General features: G+C 35.9%; 2 protein-coding genes across 2 annotated transcripts; both read right to left on the reverse strand.

Annotated features, from left to right (window-relative positions):
* Nucleotides 1-3,936: 3,936 nt before the first annotated feature.
* Nucleotides 3,937-9,329, reverse strand: LOC107743614 (sperm flagellar protein 1-like). The gene is given in 8 exon segments (XM_016556945.1): nt 3,937-4,044; nt 5,169-5,265; nt 5,386-5,454; nt 8,155-8,191; nt 8,303-8,386; nt 8,389-8,459; nt 8,890-9,000; nt 9,208-9,329. Coding segments are annotated over 8 exon segments (699 nt in total).
* Nucleotides 9,330-10,017: 688 nt separating this feature from the next.
* LOC107743615 (disintegrin and metalloproteinase domain-containing protein 8-like) lies at nt 10,018-17,970 on the reverse strand. Its single transcript, XM_016556946.1, has 25 exons — nt 17,895-17,970; nt 17,668-17,780; nt 17,490-17,563; nt 17,334-17,412; nt 17,167-17,243; nt 16,709-16,892; nt 16,233-16,298; nt 16,079-16,147; nt 15,786-15,955; nt 15,514-15,595; nt 15,244-15,377; nt 14,935-15,112; nt 14,164-14,253; nt 13,848-14,043; nt 13,594-13,660; nt 13,329-13,497; nt 13,103-13,180; nt 12,802-12,886; nt 12,585-12,702; nt 12,306-12,489; nt 12,160-12,195; nt 11,574-11,630; nt 11,180-11,251; nt 10,987-11,061; nt 10,018-10,812 (listed from the first exon to the last, which is right to left on the reverse strand). The coding sequence occupies exons 1-25, from the start codon at nt 17,944-17,946 to the stop codon at nt 10,771-10,773; spliced, it is 2,547 nt and encodes an 848-aa protein (XP_016412432.1). The 5' UTR covers nt 17,947-17,970; the 3' UTR covers nt 10,018-10,770.
* Between the last annotated feature and the right edge of the window lie 2,000 nt (nt 17,971-19,970).

The raw sequence follows: 19,970 nt of genomic DNA on the forward strand, positions 1-19,970 counted from the left end.
TATATATATATATATATATATATTAAGCAGCACAACTGTTTCTAATAGTGATAGTAATAACAAATGTTTCTTTAGCGTCAACCAGCATATTAGAATGATTTAATTTCTTAAAAACTTTTATTTATAAAAACTTCCACCATAAGCAAAATCAATTGTTTGGCTAAAAGCATGAGAAAAGCAATACAAGTTTTGTTATAGAAGTTATACGGATCAGTGATTCTGAAAATATTGCTAATATTAGAATGATTTCTGAGGGATCACACTGAAGACTGGAATAATGACGGCTGAAAATTCAGCTTGGCCATGTCTTACCAGAGTAAATTTTTACTTGTATCTGACATTTGGCAAGTGTTAGTGTGCACATGTGTGTGGTTCTCTTATCTTGCCAAGGGAAGGAACAGTTATCTTACTGCTTGCACAACCCTTTATTCATACTGACTCATACTGTGCAAGTCTGTTTTTAAGGGGGGAGATTTGTTTTACCCCTGGGTGTGTCACAGGGTTAACATCTCTCTCTGGTAACACCTGACTGAAATCTGAGTTTATCTCTCACTTTTTCAAGATTGTTCCCATGCTTGTCATCAGTTTTCTCCTGGACTAGTTCATTTCAACACCGGCTTTTAAGCTTAATGAAACTTAAATTAGGCCATCTTCAATCCTGCAACTGCCATGTCTAGAACAGTAATCCGTAAAGTATTTGTTTTTATGGTATCATCCAGGATGCATCTCATTTAGACTAATAGATGGATCATGTTTCTGATGACAGCAGACAGCTTGTTTACAGATTACACAGGCGAAAAGTTCAATAGAGAACACAGATTGTGTTATGTGAACATCTGAGGATGCAAAGTAAACATCCATGCAAATCAATTCCAAACTACATTTACGGATCTCTTTCCCATCCTCAGTGATCCTATGAGAAAAGTAGTGACTGTAGGGTGGAAAACTCAATAAACAAGCCAATTACCTCGTATAAAAAGACATTTTATTTACAGAATGTTTTCTTAGATGTTTTTAGTCAATTTGATTGATTACATGTGGTTTTCATTGCATTACAAACTCCACACTCATTAATCTTCCAAGAGTCATTTAAACAACATAAAAGAAAGGAAGGCTTCAGACAGTCATGTCTTAGTCTGAACAGAAACAGATGTACTGGGATAGTAATCAAGGCTATCCCCTACATCTGAACTCTGTCAAACAAATATTTTTTCTTCACTGGAACTGTACCATCACATTTTTATGAATTTACTATGTAGTGTCATGCCTTAAGTTTTGTTTGTTTTTACTGTGTGCAAAACAAAACAACACTATTGTCATGTCATTTTACACTTCTTTACTTGACGTGATGATCTCAACCTTCCAAATGCTGATAAATTGCCATAATAAACACTTAGGTTGATTGTCTCTGCAGTCCAACCCCGAACAGCACAGCAGTGAAGACTTTCAGTTTGAGGATTACAGGCCTACTATTATCCATTGCTCTTAAAGGAATATTCTGGGTTCAGTGCAAGTTAAGCTGAATCGACAGCATTTGTGGCATAATTTTGATTACCACAATTTTTTTTTATTCATTTTTTTCCTCATTACCTTTAAAAAACATCTGGGCAATAGTGAGGCACTTACAATGGAAGTGAATGGGGCCAATCTGTTTAAAATACATTAAAATACTCACTGTTTCAATAGTATGGCTATATTGTTACAAACAATATGCATATTAGCATTATTTTAGTGTTACAAAATTGCTTACCTACTAAAGTTATATCCAGTTTTTTCCATGACAACATAATAGTGTTTACAACCCTGAAATCTTGCAAAAACATTGATTTAAACAACCTTTAATCTCAAATAATATTTATGTATTTATGAATTGTGCTTTTATAAAATCACAAGCTTTAACTCTCCAAACAAATTGCCCATTTAATTTAATTGCAAGTGCCTCACCACAACTTATATTCTTGTTTATTTTATTTTTTTTATGAAGTAATCAATATTCAATAACCAATCAGTTCCTGTCGATTGAGCTCAATGTGTGATTATTCTGAACACAGAATATTCAGAATTATAAATAACTGGAAAAATATCCAACATAAAAACGATTTGTTGTGAAGACAAATAAAACATCTTTGAAGTGTAAGCACTAAACACGCACACTTGAAACGGACCCTAAAAAGGTAGTGAAGGAGTAAACGCTTTTTACTACTTTTGAACAATCCTGGAACTCCACCCCACACACCTGCCTGCATGCCTGAAGAAGAGTATCTGCAGAACTTACGATTACTTTTTCTCTATTGGATTGGACTCTTTTATACCCTGTCCTTTTGTAGATGGTCTTAAAAATGAGACATTGTTATAGACCAGAGAGACAGAGGGAGTTCCACACTCATTCTCTCTTTATGAGAACAACTCCCGTTCCAGACGCTCTCACAGTGTGCTTCATATGTCGTCTGCATGCTGAGGGGCTCAGGCATGCTTTTGACTGTAATTCAGTGTGACTCAGAGAGCTTTAATGCAGCTTTACCACCCAAAGATCCAACCCCCAAGTTCTGCCGGCCTCTTTCCGAGAGTTCAGCTTGAGTCACCAGGGAGCTCTGAGAACTTTATGGACACATGTGAAATATCAGCTTCTTGTATTTATTTCCCATATGAAACGTATTTCTTTCAGGATATATATTCAGTCAATTATAAGAAATCATTCGTAATTCATAATAATCTCTTTCATATAGACAGAGAAAGCTTTTTTCCGTTCTCAACTTTGCTTTAGAACTGTTTACATTTGGTCTGAGGTTTCCACATGGGGTTGATGTTAGCATAAACACATGCCTCACGAGAGAGACACAAAGTGATTGCCAAATACTATTCCAAAAAGACTTTGTGAACTCCTCTGGCCAAAAGAGCAGAGAGAGAGGATGAGCTGCTGCAACCCTGCTGGAGCCAAATCTGCATTGTTGAAGGAAAACCCCAAATTACAGGTCTCCCCTCTGATGACTTTATGATAAAGAATAGCTTGTGGTGAAAATAGGGAGCTGTTTATGGACCCCCAGAGAAATATAGAGAATGTTACGTGTTAGTACCCTTACACACATTGGACAGGCACATGGGGGGAAGTGAAACTAAGACTGCTTCAACTGGCATGGGCAACTGTGGCATGCTGACAAGTCTTCTTCAATGGACCTTTCAATGCCACTCTATGTTTTTGAGGTGCCCTTTGAGCATCTTTTGGAAAGTTGGCTGAGCAAACAACACAACAATCTTCAACAACACAATCTGACATGCACTGTCAATAATAATAATAATAATAGTAATAATACATGTTAACATAGGTTAACATCAGTGTTTTCCTGTATGTGTCAAAGGGGGATAAGATATATATTTATTCTTAAAGAAAGGAGAAGTGAAACTTGACGTTTACGACTTGTCATCAACAATTTTGGCCAAAGGAGTCAGTTTCCATGTTGACGTCAGAATGAAATCCATTTTAATGCAAACTCTTTACTTTCAGTCTAACATCAACCACAAACATGGCTTTTTTAATGAAATGACACCTAATAATGAACTCAGGTGACTCATGAACAATGTAGAATGCTCAGCAAAATTCCAAAATACAGTGAAGTCTAAATTAGAAAATAATTCATTGAGTAAACTAAATCATCCACAGAACTGATTAAATGTCCCCAGGATTTTACTGCCAAAGTTTGGTGGGCTCCAGTGTAAGGCATAAACTGCTGTAGATGGTCTCAGCTGATATAATATGTTAGTTATTAGCATCAGTGCTTCTATTCTGAGTGCCAACAATCACAGGTGAGGAAAATGAGATGATTTCATATGGACAACAGACCAGCTCTCTGGAAGAGTTTATTAAGAGTCTTAAGTGCATACGGTATGCACTTCCTGAAATAAAATTCCTGATGGTGGCTCTTTATTTTAATAATGAGATCATGAGTTGCATGCCTCATATCGCTCTAAGTGCTTTGTCAAGTCCTCGATGCGTAGATCCTTAAGATGCACAAGATGCTCCAATCGGTCTACCTTAATCTGTAAAATCTGGAGCAAAGTAAAACATTTACTGTATGTTATATTCAACACCAGTTGTAGGTTTATGATATAATACCTGCAAACCAAGGGCTTTACAGCAGCACAAAAGAACAAACAGAAGTTTACTGTCACAATCATCCTGTAGCATTGTCATTTCCTTCCAAAGAAACTTTGATGACTATTTGATGCAGAAGTTGAACAAATAAAATAGACCAGTCTCTGAATATCTTTTTCTTTGAATTTAAATACAAACTGTTGAAATTATTAGTGTCACTGCAACCTTAAACTAGTCTTACTAACTGTCAAGTGACAAATATCACAGCTGCTGAACTCACAGTGACTCATTTAACAACCTTGCAGTTTTTTACCACATTTGCAACGGTGACAGGAAACATGTCAGAGAACATGTGACCTGCTGCCCTTGACCACTAGCCAGGAGAACACCACAGGAAGACAAATTTCCTTTTGTGAGACAAGCATCTCTCACCAGCTGGCATTGTATGCTAAAGGTGCTGAAACTTACGATTTCACATTTTTAAAGAACATCTGCATTTTTTAAAGATTTCATGCAAGAAAAAAAAGATTTGGAATGAATTTTTACAAATTCTTATGCACATTACAGTCGCAATTAAACAAATCAACAGATAATTTCTTCTGTATTGTGATGTACATCTGAGTGTAACACATTATAAGAAAAAAAATGCAGGATGGTGACATGATACTACTGATTGTTGTTGATGTAGATGAATGCAAGCTTGTGAAATGATTGGAAAAATCCAGCATACATCACAAGAGAGAAGTCTGTCGTTTCACAAAAAGATTGAGTGTTGATATTTTGTTTTACTACAAAATGATTGTATTATTACAAAATAATACAAAATACCATGCATTGATAAATTGTTCACAATAAGATTAATAACATGCATTTAGGAAACAGAAGATTTAATTTCATGCCGGCTTTAAAGGTGCAGTGTTTCGAAACTGTAAAAATAATGACTGAATACTGTTTGCATTGCAATGCTGAAAACACCAGATAGCAACAGTGCTTACACTTTTCTGGGAACTCAACCAATAAACTAGTCTCTGCATATTAAACTGGAAAAGGAAAAAGTATTTTAGCATCAAAACCTTACCTCAACAGTCTCCTGTAAAGCCAAAATGGCTTGCTCCTTTTCCTCCAAGAGCAAACGGACAGCTGGATCCACATTTGGTTCCAAGGCTGCAGCAGGACTATACAAGATTTCCAACACACAAGTCCATTATAAATGTAGATTTTTTTTCATAGGCCTACATGAAAGACTTCATGAACCTCAGAAAGTCCTTTTCACATCACAGTTCATCACTCAGTACCTGACATTGCCTGTCTTCTTCACAGTGGCTGGATTGGTACGAGTGGCCTCAATAACCATCAGATGATTTGGGCAAACAGAGAAAGGGAATAAGAGATTTTTTTTAAATAAACATTTTCTTTTAATCATTTTTAAACAAAGGGCTTTAGCAGACAGGTAAACATGCTAATGTACAAATGTGTCTTAGGCGACAGCCTAAAACTCAACTGCCAGGTCTTGGCATTGACAGTGCATTCAGGATCTCTCCAGGCTAAATTCAGGCACTGAGACTTTACCCTCACGATACCCTGAATCAATTTCCTCTAGCTGAGTGGAACTCCCCCATACTTTAAGATGTTTAAGCTCATGAGAATTGCTTAGCCAGGAAGGCTAAACTAATTAGACGCCATTTGAACCCATTAAACACAATAAGGTCAAAAAGACACATTGACAGGGCACCAGACTGTAGCGGGAGTTTTATTTGGCTCTGAGCTCTGAATCATCAACACCAGCTGTGCTTCACCTTATAAACATCCCATTAAAACATAAAATAACAAGTTAAAATTGCAGAGCACCTACAGGAAAAAGAAAAGTAAAAAGCACAGGATTCCTGTTTCCTCAATAGAAATGGTCTGCACTTCAATAATATGATATATCAGAAACCATCTAGCCTCTCTGGTCTCATAATAGACTCAATAATCTACTGTTTGCTTGAGTTTTCTATGGTCGAAAAGGGCTTTTGGCCAAATGTGTTGAGCCTGTTGGAAGTGATAAGGGCTATCTGGTGAATGGAGCTGATGGACGCAGGACCTTTTCTATCATGAAAAGAGGGAGTTGGACCTGAAACCAGATGATGTCACGACTAAGATGCTATGATGATGAGGTGTGGATAATGGAGAGTTGACCTATCTGGCCCCCTTCTATGTAATGTTAAGAGTGCTGACAATGCAGTTAATTTGCCCTATTTCCAAACACAGCTGTTTTGTTAGTCCATTTTATTATACATAGAGAAAAACAGTTTCCATAACTGTTTATCAAGCTAAAATTGTAACTGGAGCACACAAAATGGTGGTTGGTGGTAAATGTACATTAATCATTTGCTTGTTTGACTGAAATTAGTATTGTAGTAATTAAATATCCGCTTAGTTATCACCAAAGCTTATTTGGCTGCAGATTATTAAACCTTTATACTGCCTCAGAGGTCTGTTTCAGGAGGTACCTTTATGCGCTAACATTGCCTGCAAAGTCATAGCCTGATAAGGCATCAAGGTAAAACGTCAGCTGCCTTAGCTTTTGGAAGAAGCCTTGTTTTTTTGTCCATACAATGAAATTTAGTGCGGTCCAGTGGGGTTTTGTTCATTGTATGGGCAAAAGCAGTTGAAACATTCTTTTGTGTTCCAGAGAATAAATAAAATCATACAGCATTAAAGTGAGTAAATGATGACAGAAATGTTGCTTTTGCATGAACTAACCAGAGGGTCTGACACAAAATCTCACAGACAAATCATCACAAAACCACAAAGGAAACTGCTCCTCTTTGTACATAAAAGGGCATCATTGTTCCTTGCGACACTTCACTTGCTAAACTTGCTAGTTTGGTTTACAGTTATTGAGGCAAGGGCTGTGTTTTCTGAGTATTGTGACAATCAGACTACTGTATGACCACAGACCTCATGAATGCTAAGCTTCCTAAAAAATCTAATGGTGTCACATTTCCAAGTATTCAATATTTCCAAGTATTTCCAAGTATACAACTGATGAGCTAATTAAGCAGTTGAATTATATTACCATTCTCACTAGCATTAACAAGAATCATCACAGTTCATATGAGGAAACAGCCAGCACAAATCTAGTTTATATCTTCTCCCTTGACAGAAAACAGTTGATATGGTGTGGGACTTCTGCTACCTGGCCACTGACTTCTGCTATTTCATTTATGTGGGTGGTTATTGAGGTTAGCACTGTGAGTCATTTTGAGTATGTAAAAAAGCAGTGCAAAAATTAGATCATCCATCCATTTCCTTCCTGTGTAAAGATGATGTGTCGATTGTATTGTATGTATTATTGTACCAGTAATGATGTAGATTTTTGTGTTTGGTCTGCATGTCTTTTGTTTGTCACAATAGGCTCCAGCATCCTCACGACTCTACAGGAGACAAACGGTTATGGACGGTTTAACGGTTATTTGCTCGAGAGAGTGGCGTTCCAGCTGATGACGTAGGCGAAGCATAGCATAGCATATGAGAATATGCTAGCCTCACGAGAGCCAAGTTTTGTTCACAGCAAAGGAAAACCAGTCTCCTCTTGAGTTATATTGAAATCCTCCAACATTTTCCTTTACAAATCCTCGTTTTGTACTTCTAATACATGACCGGTGTTTTGTTTTGCTCTCTCCACTGCGCTTCCATGTTCTTCACTTCTCACCAGAGCTTACGCCTACGTCCTATGTCATCCACTGGAACGCCACTCTCTCAACATTTTTTTATATAAATACAATTGTATTTGTCTGAAAGAAGAAAGTCATATACACCTAGGATGGCTTGAGGGTGAGTAAATCATGGGGTAATTTTCATTTTTGGGTGAACTATCCCTTTAATGAACCTAGACTCGAAGCCAGAGTCTGCTACTAAACCAGACCACAGCCTAGGGGGTCTTCGACAGGCCCTCCCCCACGCGCTACTGCTGGGTCATGGGCTCATTGTCGTACCTCCTCAAGATGACCTTCACTTCCCTACTGTAGCTTATAAACAATGGTAAGCTAAATCCACATTTCTATGTTTTACAGTATTTACCTGATCTTGGTTGTCCATTTGTAGTGCTGTAAAGTCCTATAAAAAAGAATAAGGCAGGGTTAGATTACTGTTCATTCAACCATTATAAAGAAAGAGGGAGTGATATCGAAAGAAAGATGCTGTAGCAATGCAAATGCAAATACACACACAGACCCACCTGTGTGCCATCTAATTGTTTTCCTGCTCGTTTTTCCTCTATCTTCTCTCTCAGAGAGCAAAGGACTGGATGCAGCCTGCTGTGCTGACTACAATTTTCTTCACCATCTTCTCAGGTATATGGAACTTCAGCTTAGAGAAAACTTTTCTGAAATGAGAACATGAAGCAGTTGTGTGCTGTCCAATTCTAGACAAACATAAGAGATAGGAATCAGAGTTATATTAAAATGTCCTGGCTCTTCCAAGCTTTATAATGGCAGTGAATGGATGTTGAGATTTTGAAGTTCAATAAAGTGCATCCATCCATTATAAAAAGCACTCCACACTTGATAGGAAAACTGTTGTCTATTTCCCCCATTGCTCTACATATGATGCCCAAATATGCTGTCTAGGTAGGCAGCTCACTTTTAGACCCAGCCAGTGTTAACAGTTCAACAGGAGATCCCAGTGTTGTTGCTAAGGTGTAATGTCACATTCCTGCAATCCTCTGGGGAATGTGTCAAGCGACACTCGGGGGTCAGATAAGCAATGCGGTGTTTGCATTACTGTCTGCATGGAGAACAAATAAATATACTTGCCTGCTGCTCAGGGTGCTCCAGTTACTCAGCTTCTGTTGCCTGGAATGCGCGGGCGTGTAGTTGTGCAGCTCCACCAGTTTAGGGAAGAAATGCTTCACTACTACCTCTGCAGTCATAACTGCTAATGGAAATCGTTCAAATGCTCACTGACAATACTGAACTGAGTAAAATGCTATATAGCTAAAATACATTTTTGTAAGTGTAATAAGTACTGTACGTATAATAATATTATATTACTTTAATCTAGTCAAATTTAGGGCAACACTTCTTAAAATGTCAACAAACATCATACATAGTTTATTTGTTTCTTGAAGGAATTAAATAACTCCATCGCCAAAATCTCTTGTAATATTCCGTGTGGGTCTGGAGAACGGCATCTTGTCTATCCACGCGTAGAGGTCTTGCAAAGCTTCTTCGTCTAATTGTTTAAGCCCGTCCATCATTTTAAACAAGGGTCTGCGTGGCAGCGTGACTAAATCCCGCAACTATCTCAGAGGTAACGTTATAGGTATTAGTATGGTTGTTAGAGGAACATTTGTTTTATTTATGCAAATTCTCTAAAAAATTATGGGATGACCTCTATGCTTGGTTAAGTTTGAAGTATGTAATACCTGACTTTGATTTTAAAACTGTCAAATATTTGTCCTTTTGTCGGAATTGTGATGTTGAATTTTTGGTTAATAATATTGTGATTTTGGCCAATTACTTCATTCATAAATGCTGATTCTTTAATACCACAGATTCTTTTTCTTTCCCTTTATTTCATTTGTTTTTCTTTCTTACTTTTCCTGTTATGTTTATTTTGTTTATCTATGTATTTTTTGTTATGCTGCTATTTGGACTTCTTTGAATTGTATTAAGATTTTTCTTACTGATATTTATTTGGTATTTATGTCCTTCAAGCAATAAATAAAAAAAAAATAATAATAAATATGGTTGTTAGAATCGTTACTAGGCAACGAAAATACAGGGCGCTGTAGAGGTCCTGTCGTTACACGTGTGAAGGCGATTCAAAATATTTGGAAATTAACCAAATAAACTGATTAAAAGAGAAATGTGAAAAACTTTATTATAGTAAACAAATAAAAACATTCTCATATTTAAAGAGTAAAATCAGACCAGCTGAGATCATTGCACGTTTAGATTTTAAATATTAGGTGGGCAAAAAAAAAAAAAAGGTCTGCCTTTGTCTGAGTGCAAAAACCACAAGCATCACAAAACAAACAACAAAAAGGTGTAGGAAAATTATAAATAAGGCAAAATGCGAACATAAGCAAATCACTAAAGTAAGGACGGATTATGCTTCAGAAAGGGCATATGGCACAAGCCTTTTTACAGGTCCCCTCTTGTAATTTCATAAAGTAAATAAATTCTACACAAAATAATGAAAAAATAAAGTCTCAATTACAAGATATAAAATTGCAAACACAGAAAAGCTGCAGAAACAAGATTGAATGCACCATAATGCGTTGGAAAAAAATATTTTCTATATCAGAGACCCTTAGACACTTAGGCAGAAATGTGATGTGGACTTTGAAGGAGGAACTCTGTAGACTTGCATAGAGACAATCTGAACTGACTGTAAACAGCGGCAAATAACATTTTTTTAAATGAAAATATAAAAAAAATAAATAAACAGAAAAAGAAAGCCAAAATACAATAAAAGATATTACAAATAATTTGTACCGAAAGTGTAAAGCGATTCTGACAGTGCAAATGTTTCATTCCATTTTACCATTTTCCTTAACTTCATCTTGTTTTTCAGAGCTATTCCACAAAAAACAACAAGCTTCATTCAGCTCGTAAACGGCTGCCCAAGTTTTGTATACCAAGGTCCTTCTGAAGCTCCCAATGATTCAGAGTAACTCATTTTGTTCCAGATCATCTGGGCCTGGCAGGTTTTAGTGCAACTTTCTGGATTACCTACAGTGAATGCAAAAGAGCTTTTAAAACTTTTTAAAAATTCATTCACACAACTAGACTGTCAAGCAGCTTGAATAAATTAGCATTAACAATGCAATTTTTCAGATAATTGAAAGTGCTTTTTATAGTTTATATGTGAACTGCTAAATGTGAAGCAATAAAACATTACAACACCTGAGGTGGACTGAATGCTGGCTGCATCCCAGTGGGTTTCACAGGAGGCACTGGAGGTGGTTTTGACTTAGTCACCTATCAGTACAAAACAAAGAACGGTTAATAGTATTGAATTGTCTTCATGTCAGTGGGATGGGGAGCTTTTTGTTGACTAAATTATTCAAGTATAAATGTTGAAAAAATTGCCTCTTACAGGTTTAGATGCCAGTGGTGGTAACGGTCTTGATGGAGGAAGTGGTTTAGTTGGTGGAAGTAGGGGTTTTACCTGAAACAAAGTTTTAGACATGACCCATAAGAAAGACCCAATTCTCTTTAGTCTCACTGCATTTTCACGTCACCTGTTTTATGTCACATCTGTAATGAGCTTAAGGGTCATTAAAAGTAACCAATATTAATATTATGAAAGTTATACTTAATTATACAGTATGTACACTATTTTGCAGTCTCTTATACTCAACATAGGCTGCATTTATTTGATAAAAATACAGCAAAAACAGTAATATTGTGAAATATTATTACAATTTAAAACAACTTAATGACCCCAAACTTTTGAATGGTAGGTAATATTAAGACATTCCGGGCCTCACCTGAACAGGATGAATGTTTCTGGAAATACCAGGAGGTGGGATGGAAGGTTTCACAATCTAATAAAATAGGGACGTACATTTTCATTTTTATTAAAACAGTTGGTTACACTTTACTTGAAGGGGTGTGTATAAGACTGACATGACACCTTCATAATCATGACATGACACCTACATAATCATGACATGACACATGTCATGAATATGAAGGTTTTTTATGCATGTTTATGACAACTGTCATTAAGTGTCATTCGCTCAGTTATGTAATTTTTAATGCAAAGATGACATTGTTTGAGATGTCTTTGTTATGGGCTATGGTTGGGGGTAAGGTAGAGGTAGGGTTAGGTTAGGGTTAGGTCAAATAATGTCATATTTGCATTAAAAATTACATAACTGAGCGAATGACACTTAATGACAGTTGTCATAAACATGCATAAAACCTCCTTCATATTCATGACATGTGTCATGTCATGATTATGAAGGTGTCATGTCAGTCTTATGCACACCCCTTCAAGTAAAGTGTTACCAAACAGTTTTAGCCAGGAATATTTGTAAATAACTACATGCATTTTTAGAGAAGATAAACTACCTGTTCTGTCCTAGTTTGTGGTGCATTCTTTGGAGGCTGTGCATAGTGAGAAATAAGTGGTAGAAAAATTATGTCTTTCACCCTAAAATGGACTTTTTGTAAGCACAAATTAAACAGGGCTTTCAAGGCTAAATGAATGACTTTACCAATGGTGCTTGTCTAGAGGGCATAGCTGGAGAATAGAGAGGTTTGCAGGCCAGAGCAGTAGATGACTCGAGGAAAGTTGGTTGACTTATGCGTGATTGTGTGCATCTGGGGCTGTTCTTTGCACTTCCTGGTTGGAATGCTGGATTACACTGACCTGAGGAAGTGTGGATGTCCTTCAAAGACCTTTTAGAACAGAATGTCCTTCATTAATAGTACAATAATTGAAATGATAACAGAAATTGATAGTTCATGATTGTCAGTTGCATAACAGATCCTACCTTTTCTTTCTAAATTCTGTTATTTTGTTCCTGTGACAGACCAGTGCTCCAATAATAATGATCAATCCAAGAACAACTACAGATGCAGTCACTCCAATTATCACAGATTCTTTTCTCACTGTAAAGGTACACATTTGACATGGTACAGAATTAGTTTTGTACCGTCAATGATTGAATTTCATTAAGTAGTACAGATATGGTAAGGATGTTGGTTTACTTTTTTGAAGTTCTGAGAATTGAACACCACAATAGGGTGGTGCCCATCCTGGATCACAGTGACACTTCCTCTCATGGTTACACACCTTTAAAATATAAGTCAGAAATATGTTTACATGTGTTTAAATTAAATCCATTGAAAATGGATTTGAATGACTAAATGGAAAAATGGAATGACTTTTACAATATCACAGAATGACAAACACTGCATGCAATAATGCTTTTCTTTAAAAAAAAGAGAAACATAAAATAAGTTATAAAAGAAATGGGAAAATGGAAGCAAAAAAAAAGAAATCACACACCCCACGATTGTTGCATTTATTAGAGCAGTTCTCAGAGCCGTATATACTAACGTCTTGGCAAAGGTTGTTGTAACACACCTGTTGATTGAAAAAAATATATATAAATATATATATCTATCTATATATATATATATATATATATACACACGTATATAAAAAAAACTAAATAAAGGTTTTATACACTTTGTATTTTGTGCAAGGCAATATACATTCATTATATACTTGCCTTATCAATGCCACATTTGGTGCCTGCTGGAACCATCCCTAAGTCATCTGTGGGCGAGGAATCCACAGCCATATAGCAGGTTCTCGATTGAATAGTTACTGATGATTTTCTATTGGTTATGGGGAAAGCATTCCCACCATAACAGTATATTTTCCCACACATCATATGCCTGTAGGATTCAGAATACCATTGTGTCATTAGAAAACAATGTACAAAATACTATTTTTAGTCTTCAGCCATCAAAGAAAAGTTAAGTTACACTTACTCAGCACTCTTGGAGGTTCTGTCAATTACATTATAACGAAAGCAAGTGTCAGCATCCACTTCAGCATCTAAACGTGTACAAGATTGATTTTTAAATATTCATATATGAAACTTTATTTTACAAAAACAAACAAACAAAAAAACATTAATTTAACAAAAAAAAAAAAAAGCTGTAAGGCTTTTTTGTTAAATTGTAAAAACATAAGAGAGCTGCCAAAAAGCAGTGTTTGAGCAATGGCTCAGTGAGAATAGTACCTGATCCCCACAGCATCTTACAGTGTTCCTTATGTGTTGGACATTGTCCATTGTAACAGTAGCCCTGATTATAATTGCAAGGGAGTCCATTCATCTTATATTCATCTTCGGGACAGAAGGCTGACACTCCTGTACAGTACTCGTCCAAATCACAGTCGTGAGCACTCTTTCTGCACAGGCTACCTGAATGTTTCAGCTACAAGGGAGGATTAACAAAACAGATTGAGGCAATAATCTACTTTTACATGTATTTTCAGTCCAATAACAACTTTAATATGGTCTTCCTGTTGAGCTTGGTGGGTAGCTTTGCGGATACCTGGCAATTGTGGCAGCACTCTCCATGTGCACAATGGGCACCTTCGGTAAGTCGACAGGTGGTGGCATTGCAGCAGGGATTGTTACATTCCTAAAATTCAAAAATTATTGCGGTCAAAAAAAATGAAGAATGTTTTTCCAGAATACACCACCGTTCAAAAGTTTGGGGTCAGTATTCTGGCTTGCGGCCAATGTTTTGTTTTTGAAAAACTATAATTGGGATCAGTAAGATTTTTTAAAAGAAATTGATAGTTTTATTAATCAAGGACACATTAAATTGATCAAAAGTGAAGAAACAATAAAGACATAACGCTGTTCTTTTGAACATTCTATTCATCAAAGAATACTGAAAAAAGTATCATGGTTTCCAAAAAAATAAAAAATAAGCAGCAAAACTATTTTCAAGATTGATAATAATAAGAAATGTTTCTTGAGCAGCAAATCAGCATATTAGAATGATTTCTCAAGGATCATGTGACAGAAGACTGGAGTAATGACTGCTGAAAATTCAGCTTGGCCATCACAGGAATACATTTTTACATTACATTTTACATTACATTAGAATTACATTTTATAATATAATAAAACAGAAAACAGTTTTCTTAAATTGTAATGATGGTTATTTTAATTATCAGATTACTGTGTTTACTGTATTGTTACTGACCCCAAACCTTTTAACGGTAGTGGATAAATAGTCAAATACACAAATCTATTTTAGTCATATTTTAACTGGCAAACCAAAGCTGTGTCAATTTTATAAAACATGTCACACCTCAGCAGTTCCGCAGTCACACTCCTCGCCTTTTTCAACAAAAGCGTTTCCACAAACTGGGCCTCCATATAGTTCACCCTCATTTGGCATGTCTAGTAAACAGCTGGTGTCATAGCTCTGCAAAAACGCTTTTAAGGATGATTGACTGCAAGTACTGAAGGAATCAGGGTAAACATACCTGTTGGAAAAGTATGTAAGAAAATTATGGTCTGTGAAAACATTAAACCGCAGAAAAAATGTCATAGTTGCCTATCTCTTGTGCCACTGCATAAATGCATTCTAATCAAAAGTATTTTCAATTAGCCTCACCCAATGGTGTCTGACATAATGCAGCCCTTGCCAGAGGAGCATCCACAGTTTGGATCATCATGTGACATTCCCAGATTATGCCCCATTTCATGGGCAATGGTAGAAGCCACTGCAATGGGATTTTTATTATGGTCCTTTGTAAAGAAAAAAACATCTTATGTCATTAATATTATTCACTACAACCAAAGCTTTCTTTCAAACATTAGGAAAGTACTGTACCATTTCTTAATCTGTTAATTTACATATATAAACATATGCTCATAATTATACCTCATTCACAGCACCAGAGGATGGAGAGCACATAGCATACACTGTAGCCAACCCAACTGTAGATCCTTCAAAATCTACAGCACTGATTAAAAACAAAAGAGAGAACTTAAGGCATTAAAGGATATTTTTGTTGTTCCATACTATTTAAAAAAATAAAAATAAAAGTTTTAAAGCTTGCGGTAAGACACATTTTAAAGGGAAGTGTTTAGTGTGAGTAAAAATGTGGCATTCAAAGCACAGAAACTGATTAAGATGAGCAGTCAGTGACTCACGTAATAAAATGGGCATTGTCATGTTTCTTCCTCTTGAGTAGGCTATCCTGACGCCATTGTAAAAACCGTTCCAGAGTAAGATTTGGTATATGGCTGACATCAATCAAGTCTCTTTGAGACCAAATCTCAAGTCCAACCAACCTGACACGTATGTTTAATGGCCGGTAAAGCTGAACATGAGCAAAATAATTTCTATAAATATTATTTTGAAAATCATATTGTAATCACCAACCATGTATAATCTGTTAATTAATTTAAGACCAGTTGTATGAATAATGTAAGTTGTATGATACCTTGTCTACGTGATTTGCGACCAACATCATTCTTTCTTCAATCTTTTTAAAACTTCCAAACGTGTTGTACTGAAGAAAAATGTGTAGATATATTTTAACAATATAAACACAACACATCAGTATAAGATATTTTTTCCATCAACCAAATTCATACCTCTGTATGATCAACGACCAAAACCATCTCAACGATCCGCTGTCCTCCTCTGGGGGCTTTGTTTTTCTGAAGAGCAATTGAAATAAAGCTATTGTCATAAAACTGTTCATGGTAAACACATCATAAATAAGTTGTTGAGGTACAAATTAAACATGCTGCTTAATAATGAAATAAGGAGCAAGTACAGGTTTTATTTTCTATGTTGGAAACAACACTAAATATATGGTTAAATATATGACGCTAAATATATTTCTCATATAATAAGCTTACATTCAACAAGAGATTGTTACTTGCTTGAATAAATGTCATTAATTAACTGCATGATTCTGCCATATGGACATTACTTTGACATAGTCACCTCTGATAACAAACTACTCTTCATTGTAATGCATCTCCTGTAAAGCTGCTTTGAAACAATATGTATAAAGCGCTATACAAATAACATGAATTTAATTGAATCATTAGAATATCATTACCATATTTTTGCCTTTATACAGCCCACTAGACTTTGGACCAAGGTTATAGACTGTGTCATTAATGTATCCAAAGGCCCCTTGCTTGGTCCTTAAATGCTCTTGCTTATAAATAGCATGGTCGCCATCCAAAGACTCTTCTAGGGGCTCAATCAAATAAACTTGATTTTTGACCCTCAGAAACCCTCTAAAGGATGAAGAAGATACAATATTTTATTATACAAAAAAGAGGGAGAAGTGTAGGAAATATTTGCGGGTCAGTAAACACTAGACACTATCCAAAGCTACTTATTACAGGCACAATCCAAAAAATGAAACTCTGAAATACGTATATTTTTTACTGTACACAAATCAGACTCAGGTTATATATAATTAATTTTAATATATATTTTTTAATTAATTTAACATTCAATCATGTCTAAAGTTTACATAAAAAAGGTTTAAATAGAAAATGTTCTTACTCCATTCCAGAGCAAAGTCCAACACTGACTGAAGAGTCTTCAAAATCATGGACATGTCCCTGATAGTAGCAGTGATCCTGAAGTCAAAAACAGATTATGTACAGTTAAGCAGCAACATTCACATACTGTGTCAGACAGAAATAAGCTATTTTACTGTTTAAACATACAATGTTGTCTGAAGACTTTGTCTCTGAAATCCCATCTTCGGTATAATGTGAGAGGGTGTAATGATTTCCTAAAAGCTCCCTGTTGAATAAAAAATTTCATTGGGTTGGGTATGAATACAAGGCATTATATACATTTCTATATAGTCACATTCTCACCTATTTTTGTGCAAAGAAAGTGTGAAGTTCCTCCCATCTACAGCCAAATCATATTCAAGTTGTTCAGGATATGTCTAAACAGGCGAAAGCAAGCACGCATGAATAAAAGTCAAATCAAGCATCCCAAGAGATGTCAATAATATTTCAATTTACAAAACGAATCTGAAAATGAGCGGACCTTGAGAGAAGGGGCGCTCCTTCTCGCTCGCTCTTTCAGTGCCTGAGGTCGGAGTCGGATCACATCATAGCGCATCACATGAGGCAAAGCTGGATTCGCTGCCTCAAGATTCTCTAAAGCAACAGTGAATAAACAAATCAGTATGAGTAATCAGTAAATTAAAAACACATCACGCACTGTGACATGATTCGTGCTGTAAAAGGATTCTCATAATTCTGCGCGCTCACCCCATGTATAAACAAAAGAAAGCAGCGATATAAATAATCCAGTGTATCGCATGGTTCACTGTCCTGAGGACTCGCTCCGGGACTCATGGGCTGCTGTGGGAACTCGGCTACTTGAAAGTTAAAGCTCCGCCTCGGTTATCCGGTAAATTAGCATAAACAGACGACGACCTCCTCATCCGGTAACAGCAAACCGGTCACTAATGAGTCACAGCCCAGTAAATGTGTCAGTAATTTTTCGAGACACAACAATTAAATAAACTTTTTTGTTGTTTAGTTTTTTTTTGTTATAAACGATTTCTAGGCTATATATGTAGGCGACCACACAGAATGGTAGCCTATCTGAAAGGAATGTACTTTAGATTTCGTAGCTTCAGTATCTTTTCAACTCTGTAACTGGAGTGAATATGCTTGTGTATGTATTTCTGTTCAAATTAATACCTCAAAACCTCACAGAATCCACTGATATTAGGGTAAGATGGGGAAAGATACACACCTAAGTAGAATGTGCATTTACTTTTAAACTAGCATATATAAAAAGTTTAGCATGTACAGAATGATGATGCAGCCATGTGGTATTAAGGGAAATCATAAGGGTGTCCAAAATGTAAAATTATTCATAGAGGCCCACAACCAGGGTAAGAAGCCCTATAGGCTAAACCTTTCCAGAATGTATAAATGACTTTTGATATCATTTAATTTAATTTTATAGATATGATAGATATCTTTTTTTTTAAGTGACATTAATATGAAAATACTAAATTAACTATTCTATTTAAAATTGTGTTTTGACAATTTAGTTGAATAATTGAATAACCAATAACAGACAAGGCACAATCCCAGTAAAAGAGATAATCTGAAAGCTAAATTTATTCTATGACTTACATATGAATATATAAATATTTAATTGCTCACATTTTAATTGAGGATATGTTATAATAGCAACACTGTGAATTCAAATCGAATGATTTGCCAATAAGTTTTAATGAATAACGAAGATGACTAAAATATGTGGTGCATATCTTACCCCTATTTTTGTGCCACTTTCCCAACAAAAAATATGTAATCTCCTGGAGGATGATGTCATTGAGGAACTAGGTTTTGTTCGTTATTACAAAACAACAAAACACAAAATCAGTTGGGACATAAAGTGAAATTGAGGACACAGGAAAAACATAAAATGATTACCATTTAAAACAACATTCCAAATAAAATGTAGGCTTATTTTAATATTTTGATTAGAAAAAAGGAAACCAAAAGAAACACTTGGAATATTAGTTATTAATAATTATTACTATATTGCCAAGGACGTGAAACAGTAATAATGAAACAATAAAAACATTAACCACTTGTTCACTTGATTGTGATTATCGCGTAAGAGAACTAATATAATTTCAAATTGTTCGTTTGTTGTCGGTAATAGGCTTTAGCCCATATATTAAGATATTAATATTAATATGTGCAGGGCCGGATTTACGCATAGGCATTCTAGGCACGTGCCTATGCTTGCTCGTCCAGAGGGGCCCAAACACAATGAAGAGATATATAGGCTAATATTTTTGTTATACTATGGGATATATACAACAGTAAAAGAACCAAAACCCCAGAAGACATTGAGCAAATAAATATAACAAATAGGGTAAAAATGGCAAACTATTTCCATGTCTTCAACTTTTGTTATGTACAGAAATCAGCTTTCTTTCTCCAGTTCTCTCTCACAGACACACACACACAGTACAGACACGCACTCGCGGTCTCGCACACACACGCGGAGACGCGGGCAGAAAGTTGTCATCAGCGCTGCGGCTGCCCCGCGAATTTATCAATAAAATAGTTTCGCAGCTGAAGAGCTACATGACAGCGAGGTGCTTGAAGCAGTTCAACTTAAAGATTCGCTATTAGTAGATGCTGGTGCTGCTGAATACTGCTGAGAGACGCACAGACGGAAGTTCTCTCTCTCACTTAATCTCTCTCTCTCTCTCTTTCGCTCTCTCTCTAATAACTGCATTATACTGCATTAATAACTGCGTTAGCCTGCATATCAATGGCTCAAGCCTCTGTTATTAGCTCTAAAATTAT

The sequence above is a fragment of the Sinocyclocheilus rhinocerous genome, unplaced genomic scaffold, assembly GCF_001515625.1.
Source record: "Sinocyclocheilus rhinocerous isolate Xijiao unplaced genomic scaffold, SAMN03320098_v1.1 scaffold677, whole genome shotgun sequence".
Classification (NCBI taxonomy): domain Eukaryota; kingdom Metazoa; phylum Chordata; class Actinopteri; order Cypriniformes; family Cyprinidae; genus Sinocyclocheilus; species Sinocyclocheilus rhinocerous.

Bases quoted from the DNA above. Each gene is read 5' to 3' on its own strand.
- LOC107743615 (XM_016556946.1), bottom strand. From the start codon at position 17,946: ATGCGATACACTGGATTATTTATATCGCTGCTTTCTTTTGTTTATACA. The intron at 17,413-17,489 runs GTGAGAATGTGA...TTTATTCAACAG, and splicing joins CTTTCTTTGCACAAAAATAG to GGAGCTTTTAGGAAATCATT. The intron at 16,299-16,708 runs GTAATGATATTC...ATTGCTCTTCAG, and splicing joins TGTATAAAGGCAAAAATATG to AAAAACAAAGCCCCCAGAGG.